Source organism: Mus pahari, chromosome 8, assembly GCF_900095145.1.
Source record: "Mus pahari chromosome 8, PAHARI_EIJ_v1.1, whole genome shotgun sequence".
NCBI lineage: Eukaryota > Metazoa > Chordata > Mammalia > Rodentia > Muridae > Mus > Mus pahari.
In genome coordinates, this window is record NC_034597.1 from 109,532,507 (window position 1) to 109,551,651 (window position 19,145).

The 19,145-nt window shown below is 39.7% G+C and overlaps 1 protein-coding gene across 1 annotated transcript in view; it reads left to right on the plus strand.

Moving 5' to 3' along the window:
• Pcca (propionyl-CoA carboxylase subunit alpha) overlaps positions 1-19,145 on the plus strand; it is a 336,175-nt gene that overhangs the window by 30,592 nt on the left and 286,438 nt on the right. The window contains exons 5-6 of the mRNA XM_021203136.1: positions 15,099-15,212; positions 17,642-17,695. Of these exons, the coding sequence (XP_021058795.1) occupies positions 15,099-15,212; positions 17,642-17,695 (168 nt within the window). The remainder of the gene's footprint in view (positions 1-15,098; positions 15,213-17,641; positions 17,696-19,145) is intronic.

Consider the following 19,145-nt stretch of genomic DNA (forward strand, 5'->3'; position numbering starts at 1 on the left):
GTCTCTGTCGTAGTCTAGTCAGACTACCATAGTGTGACAGCTTATAAACAATAAGAGATTAGTTTTCATAACTGTAGAGATTGGGAAGTCAAGATAAGGGCACTGGAGAGTTTGATGAGGGCTTCCTTTCTGCTTCGCAAATGAAGTTTTTGAGCTGTGACCTTACATGTAGAAGGGCCGGGGACTTTTTTTGATGCATCTTTTGAGCTTGGTGATCTCATTCATGTGGTCTTGACTCTGACCTAATAGCATTATTAGACATACTAAGTAATGTTCTGTAGGCAAGAGCTATAGAATCGTGGATAATAAAGGCAAAAGTAATTTTGAGTTTCTAGTCTACAAAGGATGTGATTTGAATTAACATTAAAATTAAAATTAAAAACTTAAGACTTACATGAGGACATTCAAATTTTAAATAGGGAAACTAAATATTTTAGATGCTAATAATTTCTCAGGTGAAATTATTATTTTATATGTTTTTCACTTTAAAGATTTATTTATTTATTATATGTAAGTACACTCCAGAAGAGGGCATCAGATCTTGTTACAGATGGTTATGAGCCACCATGTGGTTGCTGGGATTTGAACTCTGGACCTTCAGAAGAGCAGTTGGGTGCTCTTACCCACTGAGCCATCTCACCAGCCCCATGTTTTTCACTTTAAACCCTAGTAAACACAATATTTTTGTTTCGAAATTGAACAAAGCATCAATATGGAAGAATGGCCTGGAGCAGTGGCTCTCAACCTTTCTAATGCTGTGACTATTTAATACAGTTCCTCAAGTTGTGGGAATCCTTAACCATAACGTTTCATTGCTACTTCATAACTGTAATTTTGCTACTATTATGGATCATAATTAAATCACTGTGGTTTGTTTTGATGGTTTTTGGTGACCCCTGTGAAAAGGTCATTCAACTTCCAAAGGGGTCTCAGCCTACAGGTTAAGAACCTCTGGCCTAGAGCCGGGCGTGGTGGCGCATGCCTTTAATCCCAGCACTTGGGAGGCAGAGGCAGGCGGATTTCTGAGTTCGAGGCCAGCCTGGTCTACAGAGTGAGTTCCAGGACAGCCAGGGCTACACAGAGAAACCCTGTCTCGAAAAACCAAAAAAAAAAAAAAAAAAAAAAGAACCTCTGGCCTAGTGGTTTCCCAGGAAACCTGACAAGGAAAGCACATGCTCAGTTGGGGCTGGCCACTCATGTTAGAGGAAGGGGAGGAGACAGCTCTGGAATAAATCTATTGGATCTTAGGCAGAGGGCTGGGGTGGGAGAATTTCTTGACTTGCTAATGAAGGTTTTATCATAATGTGTTGATTATAAGGTAAGGGAGGGATGTTTCAGCATGGTTCCTATTTATTGCGATTTTAGGCAGTTCCAGAGAAGGTAAGGACTATAAAGGACCAGAACTTTGTAATTGTTTTAGTGACTAAGAGTTTCCTTGGGTTGGTAAACAGTCCAGCAGTGAACAGATGGAGGGAGACTTTGGAGACGCTGCAATCTCCAGATGTACTCAGGTACCCAACATCCAGTCCTTCCTTGTATTTCACATGAAAACTCTAAAATGTTTTTTCATGTAAAGGAATAAAATATTTTTTATTAAACCACTAAAGTTAGAAACTAGATTTTTGAAAGAAAGGTTTAGTCAAGGTAGATTGGTAAGGTCTAGACTCTTCACTTCAAAAGAGGAGAAATGATTTTGTGTGTCAACCCTTAACCTTATATTTCTTGTTCTCCCATTTTATTGCTGTGTACAATCATGGCAAATTTAATTGAGCAATATCTGGTATTTACAGTTTTGAAACAAGGCCCTAAAATTAGAAAAGTGTTTATGGTGACTCCTATCGCACCCAAGTCACCTGCTGTTTGGAGTGTGATTCCTGGTGGGTACTTGAGTCTCAGCCTCAGGGTTCCATAATGACCTGGAGTGGTGTTTCCTGTGAGTATTCTGGGATGACTGACAGTAAGGTGAGGTAGTCATCACTTTTTACACCTACCCTTGATAATATTTCCCTGCTTCCTGGGGAGGAACAGAGGACAAATAGGACTTTCCTGATGCTTAAGTAATTAGTGTATGTTGGTTCCAGTTGAACAAGCTGGAGGGTAATGGTCAGGTAAATGGAACTGGAATACATTATTGTAGGCTATGGTATAAGAGACCTGAGGGAATCAGCATTTGAGGAGGTTGATGAAAAAGCTTTATTTCATGTCTTTAAATAAATATCATTATGAATGAATATATTTATATCTCGATTAGCACATCTCCAGTTTTACCTTAGATACCTGCCAATATTAATGCATTTGAAATGTAATTGTTTAGAGCATTTTCCTCCTTTAGATGATTTTCGGGTATTTTTCAACTGTTTCACATTGGAGAAGAGTTAGAGTAGAATTTTTTATTTTATTTTATTTTTTTTTTGAGACAGGAGTCTTGCTAAGTTTCCCAGGGTGACCTTGAACTCATCTGTAGTCAATGAAAACTTTGAATTACAGAACCTTCTGCCTCAGCCTCTCTAGTAGTTAGGATTTCACACCTGTGTGTTACTGGGCTTATCCCTAAAGTGGTATGTTTAAGTAACATGCTTTTTTTAATATATACTTATTATGTCATCCTAAATCATTTATCTATCTACTTATTTACTTTTCTATCTATCTATCTATCTATCTATCTATCTATCTATCTATCTATCTATCTATCTATCGTGTGCAAGTGTTTTGCCTACAAGTATGTCCATACATGAACACCATGTGTATGCCTGCTGTCCACACAGGCCATAAGAGGGTGTTAGGTCTCCTAGGACTGGAGTCACACAGACAGTTGTGGACCACCTTGTGGTTTCTGGGAATGGAATTCAGGTTCCCTGGGAGAGCAGCCAATGCTTTTAATACCTGAGCCATTTCTCCAGGCCTGCTGTGTGCACCATGCCAGGTGTATGGTTAGAGGGTAATTTGCAGGAGTCTTTCTCCCACCAACCTGTGGGTGTATGAATCAAACTCTGGACACCAGAGTTGGCATTAAGTGTCTTTGCTTACTGGACCATCTTGCCAGCCCCTTAAGTGACACTTTGTTTGTTTGTTTGTTTGTTTTTTGTCTTTTTTTTTCTATACAGGGTTTTTCTGTATAATTGCTCTGGCTGTCCTGGAACTTGCTTTGTAGACCAGGCTGGCCTGGAACTCACAAAGACCTGCCTGCTTCTGCAAGTGTATCCCCATGCCTGGCTAGTATCACATTCTTAAGTTGCCTTGACTACTGAAGCATGTATGGAGACACTGGTCATCATGGTCCATGATTTCTAGTTAGTCTAACAGTTAGGCCACATTTGAAAACCCTAGGATTATTCTGAATATTCTTATCAGTGTCAAACAGATATCTATAGCTGTCATCTTTCAGCAAAGAATTTGCTTAAGCACATAAAGGCCCATCAGAGAGTCACTGGGTAGTTAGTTGCTCTTGTACTGCCTTTGGGGGGAAGAGAGGACTTGGTTTTATTGACTTAGTTTTACTCTTGTGATTAGGAAATTAGAATACTATTAACTTTTTTTTTTGGGGGGGTGTAGGGTGTTATGGGATGTGCAATGAGGTTTTACCTTGTTGCCTTGAGCTCCTTGGCTTAAGTGCTCCCGTATCCTCCCTGTGCTGAGTCGCTAGAACTTACCATCCAGGGCCTCTGGGCCCAGCAAATCAAGGGTTTTTGAATGGGATTTTGCTTAAAATCTTACTGTCGTTCACTTTTCTTATAAAACTTAGCTATTCTCTTTAGAGCAGGATATACTGAATATACTTATGCAAATCTGAAACACTAGATCTTTCTGTGAAGAACTAATCAGGAGAAGAATGCATTTGAGATGTTTAGACATTTTTTTCTGCTATTTTTGTCTTTAGAAAAACTTATTCTGTAGAAACATTATACTCTCTCAATTTTAAATGTTTTGATTATCTTGGCTTAGCTAAATTACTTCCTCTGCATTTTGGGGCAAAATGGAATAGGATAGGATCCCTGGTAGGAATTTGTTCACATTAATATGGCTCATCAGGGACATTATATTTAATTGGAGACCCTGCAGAACAGTGGCAGGAGGCCTGAAGAGAATGATTTAGCATTAGCAACAGCCTGTCTGGGAGCTGCGCAATAATCAAGGTGCTGGAGCGCTGGTGCTGGGGCTGATAGGAACTATGACGATTATGACATGGAAGCAGGCCTATGCGAACTGGACAGGCAATGAGTTAATCAAGACGTGCATTAAATAGATCCCATGCTGATTCATTATTATCCACCATAGTGCCTGTCATGTTGTGTATTTAAAAAATACAATTATTGCTGAATTCAGTATGTACACGAGCTAAATTCAGCCTTCACTCTCTTATTTTCAACAAAATAGCCTCAATTTGCTTTGTCCATATAAAAATAGAGAATTGTGTCAATTGTGTTGGTTCTGTGACTTGCATTTTCAAGTGGTGCCCGTCCATTTACCATGAGAGTGCGCCTCTGACTTCATGCTCCTGTAAGAATTTGCGTAGCTCTTCCTGACATCCATCATAAGTACTCTGACTCATCTCCCACTGCACAAATGATTTGGGTTCAAAACTACAATTTATGTGACTTTAGTTTTAAAGATGAAAAAACACTCAACCGCATTTTGGAGAGAAATTAATATTTAATACACGAAGCTATAGAAGAATCAAAGCATTAATCTTTTCCACCACCAAAATGCTCTAGAATCAGACGGGGGTGGAGCCTCCTTTGTGTGGTAGGTGGTCTTTTTATTCTAGGTAGACCCATTCTGTGCCCAGCATGCTTAGAGCCATCTGCCATGAAACCATCAGTTAGAAATGTTCATATTTCAGGGAAAAGCTAATAAATTGAATTCCTTTAGAATATAAATTGAAATGCAGCATAAATCCATAAGCAAATTCTATTTTATCTGTAGACAAATTTATAGTGGCACTGTACAGATGAACACACAGTTTTTTAAAAATTGTAAACACTGTCAAATTTAATAAAACTTTGTATAGAACTGTGACCTTTATTTATTAACTTAATTAAAGCAACATTATGGCCAGTGCTGGGAGTGTTAACCTGCGGGTGGTTGTTAGTGAAGTCCACTATCTATGCACCTTATGATAACGGTCAGCAGCAGCAGAAGTCAAACTTGCAGCCAACACCCTGCCTTGGGAGCTGTGAGCTCAGCAGGCTAAATTGTCAAAACCCAGCAAAGCTGCTTAAATGACTGATGGTTTAAACCCCCTGGTGTTAAGGGTAAGCCAGTCATTCCAATGAAGAGGGACTGTGACTTTATCCAGGAATTGGGCAGAAATTGCATCCAGACAGGAGAAAAGCCTTGGTATTAATATCTTCATGTATGAATTATTAGATTAATTTATATGTTCATGTAACTGGTCGTTTAACAGGACGTTCCAACTTCTTTTCTTCTTCTTTTGCAATAGAAATTGAGCCCAAGACTTCCTAAATGCCCGCCAAATACTCTCTCTAAGCTACATGTCCTGAACTCGCCAGAACTTTTAAATAAACCAAAGCCCAAAGAGAGACTTACCACATTTTACTCTTTTGGTCTTAAATTTTTAGTATAAAAAAGGACATTGTTATTTTTCCATTGTTATTCTCTCACCTGGACAGCAAAGTCCACTCAACAGCCCCAGCCAAGAACAGGTCTTGGTCCTCTGTTCACTATACCAACATCCAACAACTTGGCTTTTGCAGCAAAAATTCTTTTTTTTTCTTTAAAGATTTATTTATTATTATAAATAAGTACACTGTAGCTGTGTTTAGACTCACCAGAAGAGGGCATCAGATCTCATTATGGGTGGTTGTGAGCCACCATGTGGTTGCTGGGAATTGAACTTAGGACCTTTGGAAGAGCAGTCAGTGCTCTTACCTGCTGAGCCATTTCACCAGCTCCATTAGCAAAAAATTAAGAAGGTCTTGGGACATACTCTCCCATTATTATAAAGGGAAGATTTCTAAAATCACTTTTTACAGATCAAAAGTTGGGGCTGGGGCTGCAGCTCAGTGGTCAAGTGTTCGCCTGTTGTGAATAACCCACCCCGAGTTGGATCTCTAGCAATATATACACATAGTTATTTTTCAATGATACTTTCAAAGGAATGAATGTATTCTAATGTTATCATACCTTGTGATGTGAAATAAGAACTAATTGTGGCCTTCTTTTTCTCTAAGCATGTATTTATGGAGGACTGTAAACCCTACCTATTGGTAAAAGTAATCAAATTTTAGAAAACACAGCTTAGCTTGATTCTGATGTTCTAGTGTTTACAAGACACTGTGTATGTAGCAGTGACCTGCGCCAGCATTGTTGGTTATATGCTGTATTGGTTTCCTTTCTCATTCCTATGACCAAATTCCTGCCACAAAGTATTCCACACAGGGGTCCAGCAGGGCAGTGGGAGTGGTTTGTGGCATCAGCTAGGAAGCTAAGAAGGGAATGTCAGTTTTCAGATGGCTTCTTTTCTTTTTATTCAGTCCATGGTGTAGTGTCACTCACATCTGGCTCACAGCTGCACCCAAAGGCATGCTTTGTAATGCCTTAGGTATTTATTAATGTGATCGGGGTGAGGTATTTATTAATGTGATCGGGTGACCATTGAAATTAAAGGTCCTGATTATTACTTGATATCTGTAGTGTACTAGAAATGCACAGAATGGGGAATGGATGTCCAGATGTCAGGAATCTAGCAATGTCTCAACCATGTTAACAAACCAAAGGAAAAGTTTATATGGTGATTCATAGATATATATATATAGAAGTATAGAAATTACAAAATGTTTGTAGTTTAATTTGTGAAAAATTAAAGCATTTGAAAGATTTTGCCAGACTGGTAAAATTAATTTCTTCTAGACTTTTTTTTTTTTTTTCTTTTTGCTGGTGAGTTGTGGGTGGTTTCTTTGTCTGTCATGTGATCTGGAGTTGTGGTCTGTGGGCTGTCTGCGATGAAGGTTTAAAAGGTCTGCTCCTTCCATCCCCTTCCCTCCTGCTGCTGCTTCTTTGCTTTCCTCTTTCCTGGGTTTTCTCTCATTCTCCCTCCATCCCCTGCCTCTTCCCATAACCCCCCAAGACAGTTAACAAGACAACACTCAGTTCTCCTGACTCGAGATTTCCTAGTGGCCTCCAGTTGGCATTGTGCATTCTGGATCCATGTCTGGATCTTATGATCATGGTGTAGACATGTACAGCAGGCCAATCATAGACTCTGCTTCTGATTTTGACTCCAAAAGCTATAGTAGTTGAAGCAAAGAACAGGCAACTCCACCCTAGCCTGTTGTTAACCAGTGGCCGTCTGGTCCCAGACTCCTGAGTGACCTGGCCCTTGCATTTGGTGTTTCTCACTTACCAAGAAGCTGCTCATAGTTGGTCAGCAGTGCATGTCCTTGTGTGGTTTTCCACTGTGTGGCATCGTGTGGTTTTTTTTTTTTTTTGGTTGTTGCGACTTCATGAGGTGATTGCTGTTCATGTTGTCTCAGCTGTCGTCCTGTTCTCTGTGGATGGTCTTCACTGCTGTGCACTTGAAACAGGAACTCTGGGGTGTGGGCTCCTGTGCTGTCTTCTTTCCTGCTGCATTGTCATGTCTGTGAAGACCAGAGAAGAATGTCAGTCACACCATTGAGTTTTTGCTTAATTTCAAAGATCAATTTGTACAGTTATGAATTTGGAAATAAACTTGTAATGTGATCACTTATGAGCTTGCAGAGGGCTAATAAGTATGCCAGTGGCACTGAGCCTGTCTAGGTATTGCTTTGCCCCTTTGGACTTTAGATTCCTCCATCTCCAGTCACTCAGCTGCCTTTCTCCCTGTCTGTTCTGCTTCTATGTGGTCATCATGGTGGCTGCCTGGTTGGAGCACAAAGGGAGAAGTAAAATTATCTGAACATGGTCATGTTGGAGTTACATCTGATGCTTTCTCTGAGTTGGAGCCCATATTAAGAAAGCCTTCTGGAGGATGTGGGGGCAGGCATGCATGTCTGCTAGAGAGCATATGGGCGCTCTAAAAGCAAGAACCTCATGTTTCTAGAAGGAAAGAGTAAAGTTTGGGTAAAATATCTCATAAACAGTATTGTGAAGTGGCTTATTCTCTTGACAACTGTGCGTTGAGTTGATTCTGTGAGTCAATCATAGAATAATTCTCAGTCTATGCTGTATTCCCCAAATGGATATTAGATATTGAGTAAAGGAGCCTTCATAATTAAATCTAGGCAAGTATCTTTCATGAGCTATTCTAATTAAGTGTTATAGATCCCGAGGCTGTACTGATGTGGCTCAGCTGGAACGTTTTTCTGAGTGGTGAGGAGATTTGATTTCAGAATGGCACAAAACACTTTGTAAGGCTCCTGACATCTCATAGCTGTCTTAAAATATTTTGATTTTACAATTCTGCGAAAGTGTTCTACCTTTGTGGAGACCTTCATTCAAGTTTGGTGTGGGGATATTTCCCCAGACTAGCTGTGTGTAGTACGGTTTGTTTTTTTTTTAAATGCTTGATAGTAGCAGAAGCTGAAGCTCTGATTAGCCCTGAAATCGTAAGGGAAACAACTGTAGTTTACAGAGAATTTAAAGTAGGGTGTTCTGTAGGTTAGGTTGCTGGGGTTTGGCTTGGAAATGTTCCTCAGATGACATGCTGAGAAGGGCTTAGTCCCTGGCCTGCAAGTGTTCTATGGCAGTAGAGGCTTCAGAAGGTGGCCCCGCTCTTAAGGGATCACGGCTCCCAGCCCTCCCTTCCTTTGCTCCTTTCTGAACTGGCAGGAGGGAACAGTAACTTTCACTTATACTCACCGCTGTGTACTCAACACAGGCCTGTTGATCGTAGACTGTGCCTCCCAAACGGTGAGCCTCAGTCAACCTTAACCTTTCCTCTTAGAAGTGGGTCTATCTCAGGTATCATTTACAGTAACGGGAAGCTAACAGGTAGAGTTAGTGTATTTTCTTTTCTGTTTCTGTTTTTGAGACATGGTTGCATTTATCTCAGATTGGCCTTGAAATCACTATGTGCCACAGGAGGACCTTAAACTTCTGCCTGCCTCTACCTTTCAAGTGAGATTAAAGGCATATGCCACTCTGCCCAGGTATGCGGTGCTGGGGATCTAACACGCTGTTTTGTGCGGGCACTCTATAAACTGAGCTATATCTTTAGTCCTTTAAATGTGGATGTGTGTGCCATAGTATGGATGGAGGCCAGGACACAGCTTTGGGGTATCAGTTCTCTTTGTCCACTTTGTGGGTTCTGTGGATTGAATATGCCTATGTCACTGGCCCTCTAATACACTTTCAGCTAATGGTATTATCTAATTACAGTGGGTTTACTGGTATGTAACCCATTATAAATGGAGGATTATTGCAGTTTTTCCTCTTAATAAGTTGTATTTTCACATACCAAAATTATACATTAAATAATTTGTTTTTTGAGAATTTCATATTGGTATCTGTTTTCATTAAGTATGAAAAATTGTGGCTTATAATTAAGAATCCCTCTTCCCTTTGTGTGTGTGTGTGTGTGTGTGTGTGTGTGTGTGGGCAAGATTCTTATATGGAATGTAATTTTTATAACATTAAATATCTTCCCATGAGAATATACCATTTGAAATGCTCTTTTTAAGAATATCTGGTCCTATCCAGAGACTGCCCCACCTGGGGATCCATCCCATAAACAACCACCAAACCCAGACACTATTGCATATGCCAGCAAGATTTTGCTGACAGGACCCTGATACAGCTGTCTCCTGTGAGGCTATGNCAGTGCCTGGCAAATATAGAAGTGGATGCTCACAGTCATCTCTATTGGATGGAATACAGGGTCCCCAATGAAGGAGCTAGAGAAAGCACCCAAGGAGCTGAAGGGGCCTGCAGCCCTATAGGAGGAACAACAATATGAACTAACCAGTACCACCAGAGCTCCTGTCTCTAGCTGCATATGTAGCAGAGGATGGCCTAGTCGGCCATCATTGGGAAGAGATGCCCCTTGGACTTGCAAACTTTATATGCCCCAGTACAGGGAAATGCCAGGGCCAAGAAGTGGGAGTGGGTAGGTTGGGGGTGGGCAGGGGGGGAAATAGAGAATTTTCAGAGAGGAAACTAGGAAAGGGGATAGCATTTGAAATATAGATGAAAAAAATCTAATAATAATGAAAAAAATAATATCTGGTCCTTTTGGTGAGTGTCATAGAAACAACACAAAGGGAATTGATTGTAGGTTTTATTTATTATTTATTTGCTATTTACTTATTTAACTTATTTGAGATAAATAAATATGTAGCTCTGGCTAGCCTGGAACTCANTATGTAGACCAGGCTGGACTTTAATTGATGGAGATCTGGCTGCCTTTGCCTCCTGAATGCTACATTCTGGCAAAGAATCTGGCTATATTCTGTTCATGTCCTGAAAATTTGAGTTGAATTTAGAAGTATGAGTGAGTTCATTAAAAAGTAATAAACTCCTAGAAGTGGTGGCATACCCTCTAATCCCAGCACTAGGGAGACAGGGAGTTTGAGGTCATCCTGTTCTACAAAGTGAGTTCCTGTTCTCTGTTACACAGAGAAACCCTGACTTAAAACACACACACACTCGCTAATGAACTAAGGGGCAGAAAGATGGCTCATGATTAAGAGTATTCGTTACACATGCAAGAAGACCTGGGTTTAGTTCCCAGCACCCATATGGCGCTCACAATCCTTAACTCATATTCCATGGTGTCTGGTGCCCTCTTCTGGCTCTGAGGGCACCAAGCACACTGGTAGTGCTGGATGCCAGCTATGTCCTTAGGAAAACCATACTGACCTAAGTTGTTTGTCAGGGAAGATGGCAGAAGCAGGCTGTGGGTGGTCACTACTCCACACTGTGCTAGTCAGCTCGCCAGCACTGACATAAGATCTGAGTTTCATCCCCAGGACCACAAAATAACAGGCGCTGAGGCACAGAACTGCAATCCCAGAACTCAGAAAGAGGTCCAGGAGGATCAGAAATTCAAGGTCATCTTCACCAGCATTATGGGTTTGAGGCCAGCCTGGGATACATGAGACCTTAGAAAGGGAGCAACAGAAAACAAAAAGACCCCACTAATATAAAAAAAAAATAAATCGAAGATGTGTTTTCTCCATTAGGTTGAAATTAAAGTGCTCAATTGTATTTCCTGTGGAGACATTCCTCTTAATAGAATGTAAGTTGACATAAGCTCTAGGTTATTTAGTTTGTCATATTTACATGTTCAAGCATTTTCTTACAGAAGCACATATATGTGCACAAAATAGCATATTCAGGGATGCTTCTGTAGATTTATTAATACCTACAAATTAGGAACCATGTCCAGTGGCTGTTCTTAGTTCCTGATTTTCAGTTTTCTCAAGTTTCCCTAAGATAACAAAAGAAAACAAATCCAAACCATCTCCCTGACTTCATTCTTCCCGTGACTGCACCTGGTCACCAGCCCCCACAGCCCTGATGTTCCTCGCACATGTCTGTTATTTCTTTTCTGTTGTCCCCTGTGTACTCACCAGCTCCACAGACATGCCTTTTGCTAAGGTTTTGCTTTGGAACATAGTGGCTGCTGCTCTTCCTTTTCCATACCCCTCTTCCCCGATGTCTACAAAGACCTTGTAGTGTTATACCTCTAGTCTTACGTTGTGTGTGTGTGTGTGTGTGTGTGTGTGTGTGTGTGTTTGTGTGTCCTAGATTAATAGCAATACATCCCTGCATTCCAGCAAGACCACTTAAACAAAACTAAAGCACAACAGGAAATAACCCAACGTAGAATCCTGACTGATTAATGTCACTTGTCTTTTGTGACTTAAAAAATCAGGACGTAGAAAATGGGCCAGGGGACTGGGAGATGGCTCAGTGGTTACAAGCTGATTGTTCTTCCAGAAGATGAAGTTTGATTCCCAGCACCCACATGATGGCCCTCAACCATCTGTAATTCCAGTTCCAGGGGATCTGACCTCCTCTTCTGGTCTCTGTGGACTCTGTATGTATATAGTGTGCAAATGTACATGCAAGCAAAATATTCCATATACGTTAAAAAAAAAAAAAGGTCAGTTCTCTTGTTCTTGTCCTTCCTTCCTTCCTTCCTTCCTTCCTTCCTTTCTTTCTTTCTTTCTTTCTTTCTTTCTTTCTTTCTTTCTTTCTTTCTTTCTTTCTTTCTTTCTTTCTTTCTTTCTTTCTTTCTTTCTTTCTTTCTTTCTTTCTTTCTTTCTTTCTTTCTTTCTTTCTTTCTTTCTTTTTTTTGGGTTTTTTGAGACAGGGTTTTTCTGTATAGCCCTGGCTGTCCTGAAACTCACTTTGTAGACCAGGATGGTCTTGAACTCAGAAATCCGCCTGCCTCTGTCTCCCGAGTGCTGGGCGTGTGTCACCACGCCCGGCTTGTCATTTTTAAGATTGAGATTTATACTTTGAAAAGTAGCAAAGTCCTTAATTCTATCATTCAAAATAATCCTGAACTAAATATGTCACTTTAATAAATGTAATCAGATAAACTATTTCTAAAGAGACAATTTGATCTCAACACCTGCTTTGGTATAGGGAACTTTTGGGATAGCATTTGAAATGTGAATAAAGAAAATATCTAATAAAAAAATAAAATGCCAAAACAAAAATCACAATGTAGATTCATGTTGTCCTCAAACTTGCAGAGATCTATCTTTTTCTGACTCCTTAAGTGTTGTGATTAAAGGCATGTGATGTCATGCCTGGCCCAGTTTCAGAGGTTTTAAAAACTGGCCTTCCACTTTAGTTTGTTACTGTCTCTGTGGTAATAAGGTGAAGGGGATTCTAGGTGGTCCCCACCTTAGCCCCAAGGGACTTTGCCCATCAGTTCTGACCCTAGGCTAGACTGTAAGTTTGTTGATATATATATCCCATCCCTCTGTAGTGAAATTTATTTCTGAGAAAGAGAGGTAACCCTTTAGAGAGTATGTGTGCAGCCCTTCTCTGTCAAGTCCATTGCGGTTTTGACCTTCTTGGGACGTATGAGGTATTGGAGTATTTATTAGAGCAGTATGGATCACCAGTGGCAACATGTTAGACTCTGAACTTGTCCTTGGTATGTTTACATTGGGTTTGTGAAAATGCAGGAAAGCAGGTCTACTGTGGTAGGTAATGAAGAACAGAAAAGAAAAGCTATGTGTGCAGCCTCATAGAAGTTCGAAGCCAAGACTGGCGTCCAGAGTCCCTGTGCCATCACAGTCTTCCTTTCCCCTTTCCTGTGTGTGTTCATTATAGAGATTTTGGGCATATGTATATCTTTTAATTTTTTTCCCACCATACACGTGCTCTTGCCAGATCCATTGGCTGAGAAGGTGTCTTTTGGGTGTAGCTAGATGTTGTCTTCAAAGATGGTAACTTAGTGTTGTGACTGTCAGTAAAACAGTTTTATCATTTAATAATACAAGTTATTATAAATAAATTCCTATCCTGCATTTTTTAGCATACAGCATTGTTAGAAGATTTTAAAAAGAATTTAAGACATAGTCTTTCTCTTGTATGTCAATAGGATTTGTGAAGGAAATATGCACGTCATAATAACATAGGTGGTAAAGACGTTAAAGTGCAATTCTTAGGTGGAATGTGATCCATTGCCAACACTTGTGAGCGTTCAGATTAGAGGAAGGTCATCCAAATGTGAAGTGTCCAGGAAAAATTCAGAACATCATGAGAGAAATAAATTATATAAAGTAAGTGTGCATTTAACTTTCACAGTTCTGCTTACCTGGAGCATACATTCTTTCGAAAGGTTCATTAGGTTTTCAAGCTTTTCAGAACCCACAGCTTTAATTACAACATCAACGTTGGTCATAGCAGAGTCCGAGATGTCTGAGACAAAGAGAGAAACATGGAGCTGGGGAATATGCCAGGCAGAGCTAAGCAAAGGGAGAGAGCCTGCTTGGAAAGATGGAGTGTTTAAAGCCTGCAAGCAAAGCTTGTAGTTTGCTCCATTAAAGGAGTATAAATATTTGAGTATCTTGCATTAAAATATTGATCTGTAACTTCCTTTAGTAGGTTGTCATTTACCTTTTAATATACAATGACTTTATTACTTAATTGGAGAATTTTCATTGAATTAATAAAAGTAATTCAGATTTTTTTCTAAAAGTCTACTTTGTAATCTTCAGATCTTATTTCAAAAAGTGATTTAAAAAATTAGTTCAAAACTGAAGGTTATAACTTAGAAACACTGAAATGTTTTCTAATGTAGATTTCCTCCCTCAGTGGAGAAGTGGATCATAAATCTTCAGGTGTATGTTTATGCCCAGTGTTTGTATCTGCCTTTCAAAATAATTAATCTGAGCGTGAGTTTCTTAAGTTATAAAATCATTAGGAGTTCAAAAGTCCACTGTGACTATTTTAAAAAGGTAGATTCCTTTTGAAATTAAACAAATTATTCTTTTCACTATTCAATGCCTACCTAGCCTCCTTTTAAGCAAAAACACACAGAGTAAAATACTACTGTTGAGTCAGTTGTCTTAAAAATAGACAGCACATGCCTGAATTTGATGAATTTAAATAGACTGAGCACTTACTGCACACATCTTCTTTCCTTTTTTCAAAGATGAAGTGTAAAATGGACAAGGCTCTAATGTGAGAGTATTTAAGTGTTTCTCAGAATTTTCTGGTTCATGTGTTATGATATTGAACTCTTTAGTCCTGGGCTTTAATTTGAGCCTGGTGCCGACCTGATGCTGTGCAGGGACTCATTGCATCCATCCATTCAGTCCCTCTAATTATCCCCACTTCCTGGGGAGCTTGCTCAGAACTGGGCGTGAATGCGCCTGTTATTAAAATATTGGGCCAGTCTGGTTCTATGTAGTGAGGTACTTTTTGGTATCATATTTATGCATGGATGAGCTGTAGAGGGGATACAGGTGTGTTGTAGAAATCGTTTGGTTAGGCATGCGTAATAAATGAAGTCATGGGTGATTCCGACCCCGAACCTTTTTGTTGCGTTGTTACTTTTAGTGCGTATTTGAAGAGAAATTTGATTCTATGGATAACTGTGAAACAATCAGATTTGCAGTTTTCCATCTGCTGATGGGTGACTGTAATTCTCTTCATAGAGCATCTGTTAATTCAGGGATTTTTCTCTTTAGGTTCATGTGAAGATGGCGGATGAGGCTGTCTGTGTTGGCCCAGCTCCCACCAGTAAAAGCTACCTCAACATGGATGCCATCATGGAAGCCATTAAGGAAACCAGGGCCCAAGCTGTGAGTCTGAGTGAACCTATCTACTGCAGCTGTTTCGTATGCAGTGAGCAGAAAGCTAGAGTTTGTAGTAGAAAAAATAAAGAAGAATGATTGAAACGCTGTTGCAGTTAGTTTGTGTCACATGAGTTAAATGTGGTCGGATTCACCACTGGAAATCAAAGGCTTTGCAGCATCTGGCAGTGTCGGTGGCTGATGCTGCAGGTGGCTGCCGGTTCAGCTCTCACACCAGGGAGCAGCTTCAGTTCAGTTCCACATTTGCCAGGAAGAAAGAAATCCCAATTAGTTTTGAGTATTAACCCTTTCAGTGTAATAAGAGCATTAAAAACAAAAAAACAAAGCCCTGAAACTTCTGTATTATGAGCAGGTTCTGAAAAGACTGTTTAAATTTCAATTTAGTCATTTAAAAATTGTGCACACTCAGTTTCATTGCTAGAAATAAAATGTCTATTTGCTAATTATCTCAGTTTGTTAGTGTCAACAAAATGCTAATAACTTAGATTGATAAATCCTTTCTCCACCCCTAATTTGGGGTGGATGGTATCGAATCCAAGGAAAAAAGTAATTTTTGCTTGTTGCTTTTAATCAGAGAACTAACTGTCCACTTAATGTTAAAGGCAGCGCTAGCGCTATCTGGCACTAGCCAGAAGTGCCTTACCACCTTTCTGCTCATTTCTTTAGAAGAAAGTGTTTAATAAAACCCATATTCTATGATTCCATATATGGATTTTTACAGCATATTAGTACTTAACAGAAGGAGAACTTGTATTGTTTTAGCCCTTGATGGGCAGAAGTCTCCAGTGGAATTTTCCATTTGGATGAAATGGTGGAGTGAATCTTTTCTTATTGTTCAGTGATTAAATTATTTTGTCCCATGTCTTGGTTTGGGTTCAAACATCAGGTTTGTAACTGTTTCAGGTTCCAACTCTGGCTTCTTTAGGAACCTGGCTCTCCTTTTAGTAGAAGTATTTTACCTTAGATTGTTCCAGCACTGATGTTGGTGTGGCTTATGGTTGGCTGTGTGGTAGAGTGAAAAATGACTTGCTTAGGACACAGGTTAAACTGTACCCTGAGGTTTATGGGGAAGATAGCACAGACTAATTGTGGATGGCCAAATGTAGAGGAGAGAAGGGATAGTTACCAGAAGGAAAAAAAAAATAGATGGTACAAAGTACAATTTAAACCAAATGTCCATTTGGGTGCAGTTTGACACGCTCTCGGGAGTTTTTGAACACCCTTTGTTATTGGAAATAAGACATACTGTGGGATTTTGAGCTTGGGCTGGCTGGCTGGCTGGCTGGCTGGCTGGCTGGCTGGCTGGCTTCCTCTTTTCCCTTTCCTTTCCTTTCCTTTCCTTTCCTTTCCTTTCCTTTCCTTTCCTTTCCTTTCCTTTCCTTTCCTNTTCCTTTCCTTTCCTTTCCTTTCCTTTCCTTTCCTTTCCTTTCCTTTCCTTTCCTTTCCTTTCCTTTCCTTTCCTTTCCTTTCCCTTCACCTTCCCTTTCCCTTTCCCCTTCCCCTTCCCCTTTCCCTCTTTCCCTTTCCTTTTCTCTTTCCCTCTTTCCCTTTCCCTTCCTCTCCTCTTCCTCTTTCTCTTCCTTTTCTTTCCCTTTCTCTTTCCCTTTCCCTTTTTTCCCTTTTTCCCCTTTCCCCTTTTTTCCCTTTTTCTACCTTCACCCCTTTTCCCTTTTTTCCTTTTCTCCCCTTTCCCCCTTTTTTCCTTTCCCCCTTTCCCCCTTTTTTCTCTTCCCCCTTTTCCCTTTTCCCCCTTCCCCCTTTTCCCTTTTCCCCTTTCCCCCCTTTCCCTCCTTTTCCCCTTTTCCCTTTCCCCCCTTTCCCCCCTTTTTCCATTTCCCCTTTTTCCCTTTTCCCCCCTTTTTCCCATTTTTCCCTTTTTCCCTTTCCCTTTCGCTTTCCCTTCCCTTCCCTTCCCTCCTTCCTTTCTTTCTTTCGGCATGATCTTTCTACATAGCCCTGGTTGACCTGGAAATCGCTATGTAGACCTGACTGACCTCAAACTCACTACAATCTGTTTGGGGGCCTGTTTGTCAAGTGCTAGGATTAAAGGCATGCATCACCACACCCTGACAGCATGCCTTGAGAGCAGCTGCTCCTGAGGTTTTCATCTGTTTTGCCAAAGGTTTGTAGATCGCAGCTCTTTGGCCCTCTAGACCTTTATATTCTTTATATTTATTGACCAGTCTCAGGAAAAGTCAGGTGAGTTTCTGTTGATAGAGTAGACAAGTACTCTATCACAAGAACCTATCACATAGAAGCCACTGTGGTCTGCTGACAGAGCAAAGGAACTCAGAAAAGCGAAATGAGCTAGTCAGTGAGGAAGCCACCTTCAGCGCACTTAAACTGTGGATACCTTGTGGCTTAGACAGACCTACAATGTAACAAAGCTAAAAGAATCTTTTGTTTTCATTCCTAAGGTACACCCAGGTTATGGATTCCTGTCAGAAAACAAAGAGTTTGCAAAGCGCTTGGTAAGTCTGTAACAAGCCAGAAATAATTGCCCTATTCCAGAAAGCAGCATCCAGACACTAGTTGTTCATGTTAGACTCCTGAATTATTGAATTCTAATTGATTTACTGACTTTTTGATGATTTTTAAAAGTGAATGTTTTTATTCTGTAATCCAGGTCTTAATGAGTAATTATCAGAATGGAGATGGATTAAAGTTGCCATTCTGATCCATTTGTTACATTATTTGATCTGACTTTAAATTGTAAATGTGGGGCGGGAGTGAAGGCTTGGTGGTTAAGAGCATACACTGCTGTTGCAGAAGACCCAAATATGGTAACTAGAAGCATTCCAGCTCTACAGACATAACTCCTACTTCTGTCTTCTGTGGGCATTTGCACTCACGTGCACAAACTCCACACAGACACACATACATACAAAAAATTAAAAAATAAAAATAAATATTTATGTAAATAGGTTGTTTGTTGACTTGTTACAGTTATTTACTTTTACACTGTGAGAGTAGAAAATGAGGCCAGAAGTAAGATTTATTTTTTTCCCATTTTTATTCTAAACAGTGACATGATGAGATCCTGTTGGTTTTATTTGGGAAAAGCACTTTTAAATGGTCTAAGTGTTGTCCTCATGGCACCATCCTAGCTAGGCAAATTAACCTATATTTGTATCAAACTAATTATATATAACTATTTTTATATATTATTATATATTTATATATTGTATATAAAGAATAATATATATAATTAAATATAAATAAAAATTTTAGATATAATTATGCTCAAGATGACACTGAAACCTAAGTTATTAGGAACTAAAATATTATTTTGATTGTTAGAACTCTTGTGGTTATTGGATCAATTATGTCAGATATTAAATTTTCTTTTCTTTCTTTTTTTTTTTTTTAAAGACAGTGTTTCTCTGTATAGCTCTGACTGTCTTGGCACTTACTCTGTAGACCCGGCTGGCCTTGAACTCTCAGAGATCTGCCTGCCTCCCTCCTAAGTGCTTTGATTGAAGGTGTGTGCCATCTCTGCTGGCCTAGATTATCTTTCTCATTCTAATATATTAGATCTTCCCCCCCCCCCCAAATTTTGTAATTTGTACTTTTTTCTATGGAGCATTATTTATAAGTATATCTATCACTAATAAAACTCAAAGCTTTCTAAATTTCAATTGGAACAGTTTTATAGATTGCAGAATTAGAGTTTAGAATTGCCTATTGTAACTCACTTCCTTTCTGCATTAAAAACAGTGCCACAGGGTAACATCTGCTGAGAAGCGTCAGGTGGATGTATGTAAAGCTATAGATTATTAGGTATGATGTTGTGTACCCGAGTTGTCCTGTGTATACCACCTTTTTTGTCTTTTTTTTTTGAATTTTTATGAAAGTTTTGCAATAAAAAGTGTTTTGAGCTTGGTGGTGGTGGCGCACGCCTTTAATCCCAGCACTTGGGAG